This window comes from Paroedura picta, chromosome 2 (genome assembly GCF_049243985.1).
Source record: "Paroedura picta isolate Pp20150507F chromosome 2, Ppicta_v3.0, whole genome shotgun sequence".
Taxonomy (NCBI): domain Eukaryota; kingdom Metazoa; phylum Chordata; class Lepidosauria; order Squamata; family Gekkonidae; genus Paroedura; species Paroedura picta.
Window position 1 is genome coordinate 149,113,628 of NC_135370.1, and position 17,226 is coordinate 149,130,853.

At 42.0% G+C, this 17,226-nt stretch overlaps 1 protein-coding gene across 2 annotated transcripts in view; it reads right to left on the reverse strand.

The window, feature by feature from the left end:
* The window catches only part of NEK9 (NIMA related kinase 9), a 35,836-nt gene extending 29,099 nt beyond the window's left edge, over positions 1-6,737 (reverse strand). The window contains exons 1-3 of one of the 2 annotated variants that reach the window (XM_077323255.1): positions 6,296-6,735; positions 2,375-2,552; positions 549-604 (exon numbers count right to left, since the gene is read on the reverse strand). In XM_077323255.1, coding sequence (XP_077179370.1) covers positions 549-604; positions 2,375-2,552; positions 6,296-6,490 — 429 coding nt within the window. In that variant the 5' untranslated portion in view covers positions 6,491-6,735. Of the gene's footprint in view, positions 1-548; positions 605-2,374; positions 2,553-6,295 lie in introns of both variants that reach the window. The other variant, XM_077323256.1, reaches the window with a different exon arrangement.
* Positions 6,738-17,226: the final 10,489 nt, after the last annotated feature.

Consider the following 17,226-nt stretch of genomic DNA (forward strand, 5'->3'; position numbering starts at 1 on the left):
AGGGACTCGCAAGAGTCTTCTCCAGCACCAGAGTTCAAAAGCCTCAATTCTTTGACGCTCGGCCTTCCTTATGGTCCAACTTTCGCAGCCATACATTGCAACTGGGAATACCATAGCCTTGACTAAACGCACTTTTGTTGGCAAGGTGATGTCTCTGCTTTTTAGGATGCTGTCTAGATGCTGTCCCCCTTCAAGGATCGCTGCCTTGTTATGGCAAGGGGGCTTGCGTAGTTCAGTGAAGCTATGAGCTATACCGTGCAGGGCCACCCAAGACGGACAGGTCATAGCTGAGAGCTCTGACAAAAGGTGATCCACTGGAGAAGGAAATGGCAAACCACTCCAGTATCTTTGCCATGAAAACTCTATGGACAGTTCCAATAGGCTTTACCCCTTAGCCTTTTATTTATACCGCTCCACAGGAGCGATTTAAAGATTAGCAGAGAATAGTCTGAAGGCCAAGGGGGAAAGAAAAACTGAAAAAACATAAAGGTTAGGAGATTCCACAGCAAACTAGCTGCGTGGTTAATTTCCACTATCATTCATATTACCTCTTCCTCAAACAACTTGTCTTTCTGCCGCAAGAGCTTATCATAGAGGTTTCCTCCTGTAAATGAGAGAAATATTTCATTACTGATTGTAATTGCTGTATCAGTATTTACTAAAAATCCTTCCAAGAATTCATGGTATTCCTAAAATCTCGTGTATATGAAAAACAAGCCCATCTTTCCCCGTGCTGCTGACTGTACCCTAATCTGATCACAAGGAACTCTGAATGTAATTTTAAAAAATAATAAAAAATGTGTATTCACGCAACAGCTCTTCTTCAGGACACAAATGTAGCTTTTAAAATAACCACTTATTATTATAATAATAATAATAATTATTATTATTATTAGATTTATAGCCCGCCACTCCCTTGCGGCTCGTGGCGGGTAACAATATAGCAATTCCCCATTAAAACCCCATAAAACAATAATAACATTGCCAATATTGCCGGCATGGCAAGAATGGCAGCTCAACTCCCCCCCCTCCCTCCCACTACTAGCGGGTGGAGAGGAGGTCCTGATGATGTTTTGCTTCGGGTCCAGAACCCGAGTCCCCGGGGGAGGCATAGATCTATTATCAGCCCCGGCCTCAACCATAAACCTGGCGGAAGAGCTCCATCTTGCAGGCCCTGCGGAATGTTGAAAGATCCCGCAGGGCCCGCAGCTCTCCCGGGAGCTCAGTCCACCAGGTCTTTCAGACTAGCTTCAAAGCCCGTTCCTAAGAACAGGCCTTGAAAGGGTCCCCCCACCCCCTGGCCAGGCAGCTCAAGGTGGCTTTGGGCCACAGCTCACAGCCAGATCAAGTGGGGTGGGCAGGGGCTGGCCCAGGACAGAGCTCCTTAGCAGGCAGGCAGCAGGCCGGGAGGCCCTCATTAACAGGCCCTGCTTAGCAGTTAGCAAGCCCAGCCTAGCAGGCCCAGCGGCCCTCGTTAGCAGGCCCTCCACCAGGACCCTGTGCCAAGGCCCTCTCCCCTTACCTGCTGCTGGCTCCAGGCACTGAGGTGTGTCTGAGAGCAAAGAGGCTCTGTCCAGGGACAGAGGGCGGGAGCTGCAGGGGCAGGGCCAATCAGGGTGCAGCCTGCTTTGCCGGTTAAACCCTAATTGACCCTATTCCAACTTGGACCGCCAGACATATACCACCCCCCAGGCTGTTTCACAAATATATAGAGGAACCATGGATGGATAAGGATTTGCCTTCACACGAATGACCTTTAAGAAAAAGTGAAAGTGCTACACTGATATTACCAATTATAATGGTTTCTGAATTTGAATGCCATTCAGACCCAAAGTAACAAGAACTGATTTAGTGCAGTGAGTATCCTTCATTAGGAAGACTGATAATAATGAGCTAAAAATAACACCCAAATCAACCATGAATTTAAGAGGGGGGGGGGCTCACATCCAAGACATTATGTCTCATATTCTATGCTTTATTTTCCAAAAGTGTTTGAGGTTTGCTGAACCACTTCATTTTGTGATCACTAAAATCCTATATGTGCAATATGGCACTGCAAATCCAACCACAGCAATATCTAACAGTTCATGTGGTATGTTAGGCAATGACTAAAAGCTTATTTTCAAGCAAAATAATATTTGCAGAGCAAATACAGAATTCATTTAACACAGCCTCTACTTTATTTACTCTGCAAATATTATTTGCATTTGACACTGTCCAATTTTCAATCCATCTCTTCCTTAGCTATTTATGCTTCCCACAAAGTATGTTTTAGATTACTTGTCCACAAACCATAAATGGCAGTCTTCCAAGATTAATTTGGTTTAGATTTCTAGAAGGGAGAGGGGTTTGCTGTTTGAGAGAAAACACTCACCATTGCAATATTCCAATTCAATCAGCAGTGTGGTATTATCCATGAAGTGATTGTAATAGGCAATGATGTTGTCGTGCTGCAGCAGAGCAAGAATAACTATCTCATTCAAAGCATCACGTCGCTCTTTCTCTGAAAGTCTTGTCAGATCCACTTCCTTCCACACCACAAGTGAGTCATCCTGGAATACAAGCACCGTTAGTTAAATGTTTTGTTACACAGCTACACAAGGCTAGATATTTGTTACAAGAAATAGATATGACAAAATATATGGGGTTCAGATTAATTTTTTTACTGTTTCTGATGCATTATTTACAACTAGCATCCTTTTTTCTTTTCAATAATCACCAAATGGTATAAGCTTGGAAAAAAAAAAGAATATGGTTTTATTTTACACATAACTCTACCAAGACATAGAGTATGTTCCATAACAACAAAAAGCTTTACTCATGGGAGCTGCTAGATACTACTGCTAATCATTTATATAGAAAAGACAGCCAAGGGGAACAATATTTCCCCACATTTAATATCCACGTTTCATCCGTACTCTTCAAATTTCACATCACTCTATGATTCTATCCAGCAAGCCCCTGGAGCTGTGTTAGTGTTCTGTAGCTTCTCTTTGGTATTGCATTGAAGATTAAACCGCCATGGAAATGCTAAAGTAATAACCTCACACAGTTGATAAAAATGTAACAGAATGGGAGTAATAGCAAGCAAGGGAGAAATCTGGGAGCTCTCATGGAAACGGTTTCCCATATGTAGACATTCAGGGAATGCTCATAGATTTGGCCATTTGGCAACCTACTACTATATCCACCTCAGAAAGCAATGAGAAATCTAAATCTGTTAAACCAAAGAACAGATTGTGGTAAAGCAAATCCAGTTGGCATTTGAATTTTTCAGACATCCAACAATCAGAGCTCAATTATGCGTGCCATAAAAAGACTGTACTAATAAACCTGTCTGAAATTCTTTTCCTTAACATTTGTGTTTGCTTTATGAGTCCAAGAAGTCTTTGTTATTAGCATCTATGCTATGAACCGTAACTGATATGCCTGCAAATTCTTGCAGAAATATAATGCAGCTGTACAGCTGCCATTCTATCTCTCTTCTCACATCCCATCATTCTTTTTCTGCCAGCATAGGAAGCTGTTTAAAAACAATGAAACAATATTCTTGCATACTTGTCCAATATTTTTTTCCAAACATCCAAATTCCACTGTTCCCCAGTTATCCAAATGAAAAGCTAGAACTGGAAGCTAACTGCAGGGTAGGTGAGACTGGAGCCAGCCACATGGAAATTCAAACAAAGAAACTTAGCACAAATTCCCAGATGCTCTACAAACAGGAACCTTATGGCCAGCTTTATCTCCCTTTAACAACATAGTTGTATCAAAATATCTGAGACAGCCACAACTTCAGTAAGGGGAATACCATTCACTCACTTCTCGTGCCTATTTTCTAGAATCAAGAAATGCTTTGTCACTTCCAAGAATGATGCATACATGGTGGCTGTAGAAAATGCCATCAACTGACAACTGACCTATGGCCACCCCATACGTTTTTCAAGACAAAAGATATACAGAGATGGTTTGCCATCTGCATAGCAACCCTGGACTTCCTGGTGGTCTCTCATTCAAGTACTAACCCTGGCTGATTGTGCTTAGCTTGCTTCTAAGATATGATGACATCAGGATACTCAGGTCACACAAGCCATTGGGAAACAGTCCCTGAAGAAGGGCATTACAACTGCTACACTTCAAAGGTTTATCTTAAAACTGATCAGCACGGAAGTGCAATCAGGTCTACTGAAACTGAAACTATACCTGAAAAACACCTTGCTCGTATTTTTTGGTGTATTTTGACATCCCAATTTCCTGGCAGACCAGAGGAAAGATATATCTGGGAATTACCAGCAAACCCAAACAACAGCTGGGGGAGCAGATTGCTCCTGCCGCTCAGATGTTTTTGGGCTTTCCTCTGCAGTCCCTTTAAATGAGACTACAGTAGAAAGCCTAAAAGTAAGTGGGAGGGAGATCTCCTCCCTGGCTCAGCTGGGGCTCTTTTGGGCTGTTTAACAAAATAGGGCTGTGGTGGATCCAGCATGAAGTATTATCCCTGCAGTATCAGCGCCTTTGCAGAGCCTGAACCCAGCGCAGCCAGTGGGAAGAGTTCTCCCCCTAGAATCAGTTCCTTGGGTAGTCTGATTTTTTTTTTAAATCCCAGATTTGAATGCTTTACTAGTTTTGGGACCCAGGGGCTATTTTAAGGAATCTTGAAACTTTTCCAGGTCCCAAAGACACAAACCAAGGAATAAAGGGGGGGGGCACATCTTAACAGTCAGTGAAAGTATTCCTGTATACCCATTGTTCTTTAATATAATCACTTTGCTTTTTCTTTGTTAGTTGATATAATTGATTTTTCAGATGGAAATATTCTGCAGGCATAAGCTTAGCACTGGATTCCCTATAATCAAGATAAATGGAATGGATTTGAGATTTTAATTTGCAGCATTCATCATCAAACCAGGGATTTAGGGTTCTTCTTTGAGTTATTTTCTGTGAGTTTGATTGGGGGCTAAATAGCTGAAGTATGTGAGTGATTATATTATTGTAATCTTTTATACCCTCAGAAGGATTATCATTGATGTTGGGTATGGAGTTAAATGTTGTTAAAGTACTGGCAGTAAATAGATGTTTGATCTTTCCAGCAGTGCTTTGTGACCACGGGATCTTACATAGGGTACCTTGGACATTTTCAGAGCCCATTGGTGGAGATGACCTTAGGGGAGAAGACATCTTGATAGTCAATATCAGTGGGAGGTGATCGCTATCAGTGCGGTCTCCAATACAAAATACCTCTAATTGGTCTTTCAAAGCAGGGGGAAACAATATATAGTCAATCACACTGCTACCTCTCCCAGAGGCAAATGTGAATTCCCCAGGATGATCTTGGGGGAACGAGCCATTTAGCATCAATCTGTCAAAACGTATGCAAAATTTGGCCAATGAGATTCCGGCATTATTTATATGAGAGTCTTTGGAACGTCTTGTATCAGAAAGACAATTGGGTAGGGGTTCATCTGGGTCCAAGCCCAGTGCCCTTGAGAGTGCAGAGCCATCTTTGCCTATCCTTGCATTGAAATCTCCTGCTAGCAGTATTTCAGTCAAGGGGAATTTTGCTTCTCGTACAGTGATTTCAGTGATTCCTAAGTATACCATCATCCTTTCCCTGAACACCTGTACTTCAATCAACTACATGATAGGCAAAAATTAAAAGAGTGAAGCTTTCACCACTTGGTATGGTCTTAAAATGTTGGAAATTGTCTGAGGGCAGCATATAAATCTTTTTATCTCAAAAAAGTTTTGCACAGCCTTGTGACAACCCCATTCCCCTACACATCTCTGAGCATCACTTTAGTTGTTGTTGTTAGTTGCAAAGTCATGTCCAACCCACTGCAACCGCATGGACAATGATCCTCCAGGCCCTCCTGGCCTCTACCATTCCCGGGAGTCCATTTAAGCTTGCATTACTCTTAGCAGGTCTGAGTTAAGATTGTAGCAGGGAGACAAGTTATGACAGCGAAACGGATATTTAAAGTAAAGTCACCCTGCACTCAACAGCGTGTACTTCCCCGTAAGAATTCCAGATGAGCAGCAAGGCTGCTGCAAAAAACCAAACAGGCGTTCCGGTGGCACCTTAAAAGGCTAACATCATTTTGTTCCGGCATATGCTTTCGTGGACTATCTGCGCCAGTTCAGAACGTGCTCAGATCTACAGTTTTGCACAAACTTTCCCGAAGGAAAACCCAGCTTCCTCGCGTTTTTGCCTGGAAGCGTGCCCAGGGCTGCAGGCTCCGTAACTTGGACAAACGTCTCCAAGGGACGCGGGGGGGGGGGGGGGGAACCGGGGTTCCAGTACCTCAGTCCGGCGATACAGCGTGGCCTCCCCGAAGGCCCCCCGGCCCAGAATGCGGATGGGGACATAATGCAGCTCCTCCTGTTCGCCGACCAAGGCGGGAGGCGCCGGGGGGCGGGGGCCGCTCCTGCTGGACGAATCGTTGCCGAAGTCGGAGTTGATGGAGTCGCAGTGCCTCTCGTACTCGCCCAAAGACATGACTCCGCCGCCGCCTGCCGGGGGGGCAGAAGCAGCCCTGTGGGGGGGATCCAGGGGGCACGAGGCGGGGACCGCGAGCGGCTTCCTCCCGCTGCTTCTGCCGCCAGAGATGCCGTACGCATGCGCGCGCCCCCCCTCCCACCAAGCAGGAAAAGGGTCCCCTGGACTCCCCCTTCACCGGCCTCCCGGAGGCCCCTCAGCCCCCAAGCGCTCCATGTTGACGGCTCCTTCCGCCGACCCGGAACCACTTCATCGCCGCCGCCATTAGCCCGCCTCCCTCCGAGCTGATAACGCGGGGGAAGTGGGAGGTCGCTTGTTGATGCGGGCGGGGCGGGGGACCGCTGGAGAGTTCCCGGTCGTGTTGCCTTTCGTGGCTTGTAGCGAATGGCCCCGTTTCTCGAGGAGACGGCGGTCACCATTGCCTGCCTCTGGGTAGGAAGCCTGGACTTCCTCGGTGGTCTCCCATCCAAGAAGTAACCAGGGCTGATCCAACTTAATTCCTGAGATGTCGGGGGAGAGGGGTAGCCTGGGCTATCCAGCTCAGCACGTACTGGGTCATAGCAAAATCTAAATCCCAAAGCCACGTAATAGCTTTTGCAAACCAACAAAACAGTGTGTAAGCTTTTGCGTTGCATGGAGTCCTCACAGAAAAAGATACCACTGCCCCCAATAACGTTTTGCCTTGTGAGCGTCCTGTAATGCCATGTGTGGTCAAATTGACTCTCCAGATGGACTACAATTCCCGTGAGCCCCTGCCTGTATGCTGCTGGCAGGGGTTCATGGGAATTGTAGTCCATGGACATCTGGAGAGCCACAGTTTGGCCATCCCTGCTCGTATGCAATATTCACCAGGTGTGCAGATTTAACATGGTGTTGAGGTTCAGTTTTTTAGTAGTATCCTAAATACAGTCATACCCCCTTCAAGAGATGTAATTCCTTTGGATAATTTCCCAGCTTATCCATGGTAGTGCGTGGCAGAATTTAAAAGGATCCCTGCTGCTTCGAGTGGCACTAGTACCCGATCTTCAGAGGCATTTGTATCCTAAATTGTTCAATCCCAGACTCTGGAGGAACTGTAAACAGAAGCTGAGAAAGACCTGAAAACATTCCCTGACTTTTTCTGTATGTTAGTTAATATGATTGTTTCCAAGCCAAGACTAACCTACACTGTCCTGTTTAAAGACTTTTTCATATTGTTGCTTTTTTGTAGCAGGACAAATGCTTGTGAATAAAATGTAAGGTTAAAATAAAAACAAACTTTGAGTCCAGTAGCACCTTAAAGACCAACAAAGTTTTATTCAAGGTATGAGATTTTGTGTGCATGCACTCTTCTTTGAGTAAAATGTTGTATCTTAAGACATGTGCATGCACATGAAAGCTTATCCCTTGAATAAAATTCTGTTGGTTTTAAAGGAGTCACTGGACTCAAAACTGCTTCAGCTACCTACTTGAATCTTAAAATAAGATTGTATTTTAGTTTGTATTTAATTAAGGTTTGCTAATTTAAATGTTGTCCACGTTGTATGGTAGCCTGCCTCAGGTCCTTTAAGACGCAGAATAGAAATGTTTTAAGTAAATATATAGTATACCTTTTATTTATTTAAAGTATTAGCTGCCTTTCGATCTTACAAGAACTCAGAGTGGCTTGCAGTTTAACGTGTTATTGGGATCCTCAAGCACTAATTTTTTTAAAATTAAAACGTGATATTAACACAAATCTAGAATCATCTGATTAGTTCTTATTTGTAAACAAATTGATGGGAATAGTTTGAATCCACTGAAGATGGTTATACTATCAGGCTATATAGAATGTACTGTTCCTTTATTATTTATATTAAAAACATTTCATCATGTTGCAAAGTAACATGTTTCTCCATGACCCTCATACTCCCTGACAGCAGCAAGGCTGCCGTTCTCAGAGTGGAATACTTATCTGTGTGCCTGTCTCTGCTTCTCCCAAACAGCCATTTTGCCTTGTTCCCTGGGAACAGGAGCTCCTTGCACTGAGTGCACATCCATGACTTCTATCCAGCTGGCAGATAATCTTAAATGTTGCACTCCGTGCAGTACATTGGATTGCCCCCAACTCCCTGCTGGCATTCTACCTTTGTAAGGGTTTCCCTCCTCTCTGTACTCAAGGACCATTTCTAATTTGGTCATGGAAGGCTGCCTTTCCCAGCCTCAATCTCCTGTTTTCTTGGTTGCAATCTCCCTTTTGGTTGGTGATGGAGCCAAGGAATAAAACGGCTTGATTAATTTCATCAACTTTGAACTTGTGTATTTCTTCAGTATGAGCCCCTTGTGGCGCAGAGTGGTAAGGCAGCTGTCTGAAAGCTTTGTCCATGAGGCTGGGAGTTCAATCCCAGCAGCCAGCTCAGGTTGACTCAGCCTTCCATCCTTTCGAGGTCGGCAAAATGAGTACCCAGCTTGCTGCGGGGGTAAACGGTAATGACTCGGGAAGGCACTGGCAAACCACCCCGTATTGAGTCTGCCATGAAAACGCTAGAGGGCGTCACCCCAAGGGTCAGACATGACTCAGTGCTTGCACAGAGGATACCTTTACCTTTACCTTTATTTCTTCAGTAGTCATAATTTTGTCTTGATGTTCAGCTGTAATCCTGTTTTGGTACTTTCTTCTTTAACCTTCAGCAGTAGTAATTTCTCCACTATTTTCTGTCAGTAATGTGGTATCATTGTGTATCTCAGTATTCTTTCCATCAATTTTCATTCAGCCTTCATCTAAATCTAATTCAGCTTTCTTTATATGTTCTGCATGCTGATTGAAGAGAACAGGAGAGTAATACGTCCTTGCCTGATACTTTTGACAACTGGAAACCATTCTATTTCTCCATATTATGTCCTAAAAGCAGCCTCTTGAACAGAGTACAGGCTGCACATCAAAACAACAAAATATTGGGCTAACCAGACTGGGGATAGTTTTAAATAAGGGGGAAACCAAGAGGAAGGAGGAGACATCAACCATAAACCTGGTGGAAGACTGCCATTTTTCAGGTCCTGCAGAACTTTGGCAGCTCTGTCAGGGCCCAGATTTCAACAGGCAACTCATTCCACCAGGTTGGCAAGGCTCTGGCTTTGGTTGAGGCCCAGCAAACATCTTTAGGGCCAGGAATTACCAATAAATTGGTGTTAGCAGAGCATAGTGCTCTCCAGGGGACATATTGGGAGAAGCAGTTCCTCAGGTACACAGGGTCCAGACCATATAGAGCATTAAAGGTCAATACCAACACCTTGAACCTGATCCAGAACTCCACAAGTAGTCAATGCAGCTGTTGGAGGGCAGGTCAAATATAGGCCCTCCCTATGAGGACTTGTGCAGCTTCATTCTGCACTAGATGTAATTTCGGGATCGGGTAAGGGTAGCCCTGTGTAAAGCAAGCTGCAGTGATCCTGCCTGGAGGTGACTGTTGCATGGATCACTGTGGCTAGGTCTCCTGAAACCAAATAGGCCCCTAATAGCTTCACCTAGTACAGATGGTAAAACACTAGGCCAGCTATATTTGTGACCTGTGCCTCCATTTCAGCCAAGCATGACCTTGAAGATGCAGTGGAGGCCATAATTTGAGTCTATTTCTGTTGCCTTTTACTTATCTATTTTTATTAATTATAACAGTTCAGTTAGTCATCCATCGCTGCTTTTCTTATGGCTACAGGAATAGTCTTTGTGCATTCTTTCATGATAATATCTCATGTTTCAACCCATAGTTATTCTGTTTCACATTCATTTGAACTTAGGAATGCAAATCTGTTCTTTACATGGTCTTAAAACTATTTAAGAATGCTACTTAGATTATATTTTGGTGCTCTTAATGTTTTGTATTACCTGTCTGGTAATGTCCACATATACAGTCATCTCCTTGGTTGCCTGAAATGTGTATTTACAATCAATTGTTGTCACAGAATTCTATGACTCACTCTTCTGCTTCATTTAATGCTCCCAACTCAAATTTTCCAGCAACATTCAATACTATGTTTATTAGCACATCTTGTTCAGAGGCGTGGTCAGTTTCTTCCTGGACTCTTACATAAAAGCTTTCAGTTTCTTTCTCATCAGCATCTGCAGTTGGCATGCAAACTTAAATGATGGTTATGTTGATATGCTTTCCACGAAGTCTGATATTATTTGGTCAAACTTTGCATTATAGCTCCTGACTGCTTGTGCTACATCTCACCTCAGTATTAGAGCAACTCAGTTTCTTCTGTATTGTTAGCTCCCAAGTAAAATACTTAATAATTTTGACAGAAAATGTTCTAATCCTTTTGTTCACTCATTCTCAGGATTGTAATAGTTAAACATTTCATTTCTTGTTTTCCAATTTGGAGCTCACCTTGATTCATACTTCTCACATACCGTGCGTCAGACAATTTTGAACTTTCTTTTTGCATCCATTCATGTCAACAACTGGATGTCATTTTGGCTTCAGTCCAGCTGCTTCATTAAGAATAGCACTAGTCATACTTGTCCTCAGCACTTCCCCCGTACCTGATTGTCAGCCAACCTGGGTCCTCCATCTTCCAGAATTATATATTTTATCATTTTGGATTATCTCATCATAGAATTTGAAGCAGTTTATCATTGCCTTCTGCACAGTACTAACTGTACAACACTAACTGAAGTGTTGTCTACAAAAGATCCTCCACTAGTGTCACCTTCTATTACTGCTGCTGCCTAGTAGCTACACTTCAAGGATTCCTCTGCTCTCATCGCCATTGGAACTGTTCATTTTCTTCTGCTGATATGGCCCTTGATGCCTGAAGAGGGTGGATGCACCTTGTGTCTCAACTGTGACCGTTCCACCTTGAATGACTCTGCTAAGAGTTTAGCTTCTGGACAGAGTCTGAACTCCTTTATGGGATTGCAGTTAGCTTCGCTGACACACACAACCCCCTCCCCTCACACACACACCATGCTAAGGTCTGCATCATAAAAGGTAGGATATATTTGAAATAAAAAGTCCAGGCCTTTATAAACATTAAAGACCTATTAAATTTAGTTCAATTAAATAGTAGAAATGTCTCCTGAAAATTATCTGGGGACTTGCCCAGTGTTATCTGGGCAAACATTTATCTTACTTACACCACCTTTAGCATGCAGAATATTTCCTAAATTTTTATATCTAAAGAATGGAGTGTTCCAGCTGTCCTTCAGATTAGTACTTTAAAATAATGCTGGCCTGGCAGTTTTTTAAAAAGATTCACACAATTCATATAAAAATAAGCACACAAATAAACCCTATGCAACAACAAAATGCAATTAACACTGAGTGTCTCTGAATGTGTTACGTGTTCTCAAAGACTGCTGTTTCTTTACTATGTCACATATTAATTCATGTACTTTATATCCCTCACAGCACTTTTCCACAACTACAAGTCTCATCATCATTAACATCTTTTCCACAAATTCAAAGTAATCAGGATTAACATCCTCTAACAGACCCAAAATAGACAGCAAGTCTTTTCTTAAGCTTTAATTGCACAAAAATACGTCATTCAGACTTGATTTGCAGTGAACAAAAGTATTGCTAGACTATTCTGTTTCAATACAAAATGCAACAAAAGATCCTGAATTTGAGGCATTTGCTCATATAATGTTGTACAAGAGACATCTGAAATTATATAGTAGATATGGAGCCAAAACCTTTACATGAAAGACAGTTTGCCCTAACAGGGCAGATGGAACAAAATGTCTCCATATATATGTGTGCACTTGACAACTGTTTTCAATTTGTTCCTTGTGGGCATAAATCACTTCTATACAGACTGTATTGACACCTCATAAGGGAATTAACTGCTGCTGGCTCTTTCTGCTGTAGCCCAACATATGAAGAAGATATTCCCAAGTAAAATAAGAATGCTTTTAAAAAGGGCAGTCTATCAAATTCCGTTTGCCCATGGTGCACGCGCACCTGTGCGCATGCACGCACACAGTTTCTTCTTCAAGCATCTTATGAGGAGCAGCAAGAAAATGGAGCCGAATCTATAGCGGTAGTTAAGCTCCAGGTTACTGTTGGTTAAATGTACACCCGCATCAGTATGTCTACAGCAAAATACCATCATGAGCCTATTGCAGTACTAGGACAAGGTTTTTAAATAAATACTACTCCACCTTACAAGATAAGTTTTTGTATGTTTGAAAGTAAGGTGCAAAGAATATAAAAACAGATAACTGAGTGAAGTTATTATATTGTTATACTGTTACATTCTGTTATATGATTACAACCACTCTTATTAATTACTGTATGTTTTAACGAAGACTGTTTCATGTATCGTTGACTAGTTTTAATGTAAACCGCCCTGAGCCTTCGGGGAGGGCGGTATATAAATCTAAATAAATAAATAAATAAAGTATTTGATACAAATAATGTTGGATTAATCATTTTCTAGCTGCATAATTCCAGTCCATTTTATTTTTCATAAGTGGGATAAAGCAATATAAAAGAATGCATGCTCCTTGTAACTGAAGTCATATTCTTATTTCACTCTCCTCTACTTCAGTTTAGCAGACGGTTGAACTTGGTAGTATATACATGCTTGAAAACTTTCAAACAAGGGCATGTGAACAGCATCATACATAAAGTCGCTAGGAATTCCCCTTCTTAAAGACTTGCCTGGTTTTAGACTTCATCTAATTAAACACAGCCTGCAGCATAATTTGTTGTGCACTAATCAAAACACAGGAAAAGCAGATCTGAAGCAGGCTAGTTGGAGCTTGCAAGGAGACTAGACTGATATAGGTGTGCAGATTGACTAGCTGAACCTGCCTGTAAGCAGATAGCAAACTACTTTGTTAACATTTACATTTCCTTCAGGAACATTCGTTACGTTTGGGAATGGGATGACGACACATACTGTATCCGATTCATGTACAACTTGAAAAAGTGATATCACGCTGGTGAAGTATGCATCCAATTATCACAATCCCACAGGAAGGGTTAAATATTCCTTCAATAATTATTTTTGAGTCTCAAGAAGCCTCAATTTAAGAAAACACATAATTTATTAGAAGTGCTACATGTTTTTTTTTTCTCAAGCTGCAAGTTGATCATTTGGGCCAGAGATAACACACTTCAATTTCCCTGTAAATGTATTCATTACATGAATAGAAATCTTGGGCAGAACATCAAAGAAGAGATACCGAACAAGCGGAGGACTCACAAGGCCTTCCTGGGGAAATCTCATTTTCCCTTCCCCCACTATATCATTTTCCTGAAAGCCTGAAAAAACAAAGCCAAGGCCAATGGTGCAAAAATAGGTACATTTGATTTTATTACATAATGTTTGTGGGTTTGTTTTGTTTTTTTACAATTACTAAGAATTCCCAATACCTTGGGTTCTGGAAGGGGAATCAACTTGTTTGCCTTCAAAGGATTCAGCAAAAAGGGAAACATCAAACACACTGACAAATTGCTTATCTCCACCTTCACACTACCTCTTCAGAAAATTTATTGCACAACACCATAACTGACCACAGTCAGCTCCACTATGTAAACTCTAGAAGACAGCTGTCAACTAACATTTCTGTAAGTCATAGAGGTTTCTGGTAACAGCAATTTTTAATTTAACTGTGAGATCAGAAACATTGGTTGTGCCTGTCTCATCCATAACATTTCTAGGCATATTTACTTTTAGCTGACCCTGGTTCCCCACTTCTTCACCATTCTCTGAAATGGATTATTCAGCATTCTAGAACAGCATACAGTTCTTGAATGTGAGTTGAGAACCAAATATGTTATAGCAGCTATGGGTCCAACCTGTTTCAGTTGATACCATCTTGAGGAAAACAAAGGTTTTTAAATATTAGTGCAAGGCCTGATCCTGATTGGGCCTGTGCTACAGAGGCATCAGGTGATTTTGTTTCCGTCATGCTGAAAGAGCTGTAGGGAAAGGCTGTTTCACCACTGAGGGGGGAAGCAAGATGGCCTGTTATCAGCAGTGCTGCTTGCAGCAATTTTTAAATGGCAAACACCTCCTCTAAAATGGCATCACTTATTCATTAGCAAATTGGGTCTAATTCATTAGCAAAGAGTGGGTTTACAACAGGGTTTTTCAATGTGTACTGCACCAGGTTGTACCTCTGGAGGGCCTCAGATGTATTGCGGTGTGAGGAATCCAAGATGGAAGATGCATGGAGCCTCCAGCCACTGCCGTCCACAAACACCAGCTCAATTTCCCCACCCTGCATGTTCTCTGCCCTGAACCTCTTGGTCACAGCCGTCACCATCGTCGCTGCCCAAGGTACTGGGGGGAGGTTCTCACAGGACAGGCATAACTCCAGAATGCCAATCAATGCATATCATGGCCCTGAATAGGCTTTGTAGCCCGGGCCTCTGCCAATCCTAAACAGGAGCAAGGTGAATGCTCTAGTTTAAAAAGAGGGGTGGGGGGACAATTCTGTGGTTATTTGTTCTCCCTGATAGGCATGTATCAATTCCACAAGGCCTGCAAAAAGGAACTCCTCCACCAGGCATTTGGTTGAGGGTGTCCGACCCAGCATCATCCACTGGTCGTCCGACTGCCTAATCCTAACCCCCTCTGTGACCTGAACCAAGCTGACCTTCCTAGGGGTTCTGTTAAAGTGGGTTTTCAAATGAATCTGTTGTAATATTGTTAATTTGGGGACCACTGTTGTGATTGCTGTTGATGTGTGTGATGGGAGGGCAGTATAGAAATGCAAGAAAATAAATAATAAATGTGGGATCTCTAAGCTTAGAGGAAGAAGGGCCCTGAATGCCAGGTGTTGGAGAGCAGTCAGTGGAGATGGGCTTATTTGTGATTTTTAAACTTTTTATTTTTATTTGGTTTATTTTTGTTTGCATATGGGACATTGCAGCCATGGTGGGGTGGGGTGCTGTTTTTTATATTTATTTGCATATTTTAATTTTATTTTTTATTTTTATTTGCATATGGGGATGTGGCCAGCAGACATCATTTCCGTAGTACCTTGAAACCTGTACCCCTGTAGTCAAATTGGGTCAAATTGTTTATAAATTGGGAGGCCATTTCATTGAAGAACTAAGTCTCACCAGCTCGGAGGTAAGTCTGGTTCCCCAATCAGTATTCTAGGTTTTGTTGCAGGATTCCCAGGTTCACAATCCTACTTAACCAACAAGCTTCCTCTGTGTGAGGCAGCAGTCTCCAACAACTAGCTTACAAAATTACCAGCAGCTCACTAGCTGCCACAGTTCACACATCCTCTAGAACAGGGGTAGTCAAACTGCGGCCCTCCAGATGTCCATGGACTACAATTCCCAGGAGCCCCTACCAGCAAATGCTAGAAGGTACAGGAAAAGAGAAAAACATCAGTCTTACTATTTTTAAAAAAGCTTTTATTTCACAGTATTTTTCTCTGTGCTGCTTAGGTGATTGCATCATTTTTCCATGTTCTGTTTCTGGAATGGAACACAACTTGGTAATAATCAGCTGTCATTAAATAAAAGGCTGGTGACCTATGATGTGGAGGATAAATAGGTTCAGAATTTTTGCATAATTTGTATACTGAGAGTGATGTAGAAATGATAAGCCGCTTACGTCACAGATGCAGGAAGGATGGTTAACTGAATTAAAGTAAAAGAGATTGAGAGGCATTCACAGATACACCATTCTAAAGGATTTTTTTCTTCCTAAATACATTTCCTGAGGGGGGAAAGTGACAAATCCCCAATCTGATATTTGCAGATAAATCTGTGCAGGTTTTCACTGCCTGCTCTACTTGACAGCAATTATACCACAAGAGTTAGAAACAAATCCAGAATCGAGCTACTTCAGTGCAGCTAAGGCAAAACCGTCTCATTTTACCAAACCAAGTCATAATTCCTGATCGGCAACAACGTGATTAACTGGAAAACTCTAATACTACTCCAAAACAGATTTCTCCCCACGGCCTTTTCAGCTACTTCAGATGTGCAACTGGATCCAAATAAGGAATCTACGTTATCATTGTGTCTTATGTAGCACAACTCTCTAAGCATCACTATTAATTGCTATTACATAATTATTTTTAATGTAGTAATAGCTTCCAAATGTTTTTTAAAAAAAACCCTTCTCCCTATGCACCTCAGCCCCAATCAAAAAAAGCACACCTATTAAGACACAGAATTCCAAAAAATATATTTGAAGCATGTGGATCCACCCTGTTTTTGGAAAGCAGAAAAAGAGAAGTAACCTGTGAAGGAGTTCTAAGGTTTATCAACATAACTGTTACTCTACACTGAATCTTCTCGTTCAACACAAATCTGAAACTTGGCAGATTTGGAAGCCAGAGAAGACTTCTACCTACATTCTTAGCCCTTTTGTTCTAGAATATTTAAGATCAACTCTAAACAAGAAATTAATATTTCTATAAAAAGATGCTACTGTAGGGATTACACCCTTTGATATCTTTTCCAGATATTGGGGGTGGGGTAGATATTTGCTAGTGTCCGACAGCCCCCTCCGTGACCTGAGCCTTAGAAAATAATTCTTTTGTTACTGTTTACTTGATAGTGGTCTCAAACAGCTGCTAAGAGTTTATAACCACATGAGTGGTATGTAGCTGACAATTAATAAAGGTTTATCCTGCCAACTACACAACATTTTAATAGCAACATTTAATGTGTAAGGTAAATTGTGTGAGGCCAATGGAAAAGACAACTTAAAATTCAGAATAACCATGTGCAAAATATTTGGATCCCCTTTTCTCCACCCCTCTCCCCACCCCTCAAGTTTCATATCAAAATTAT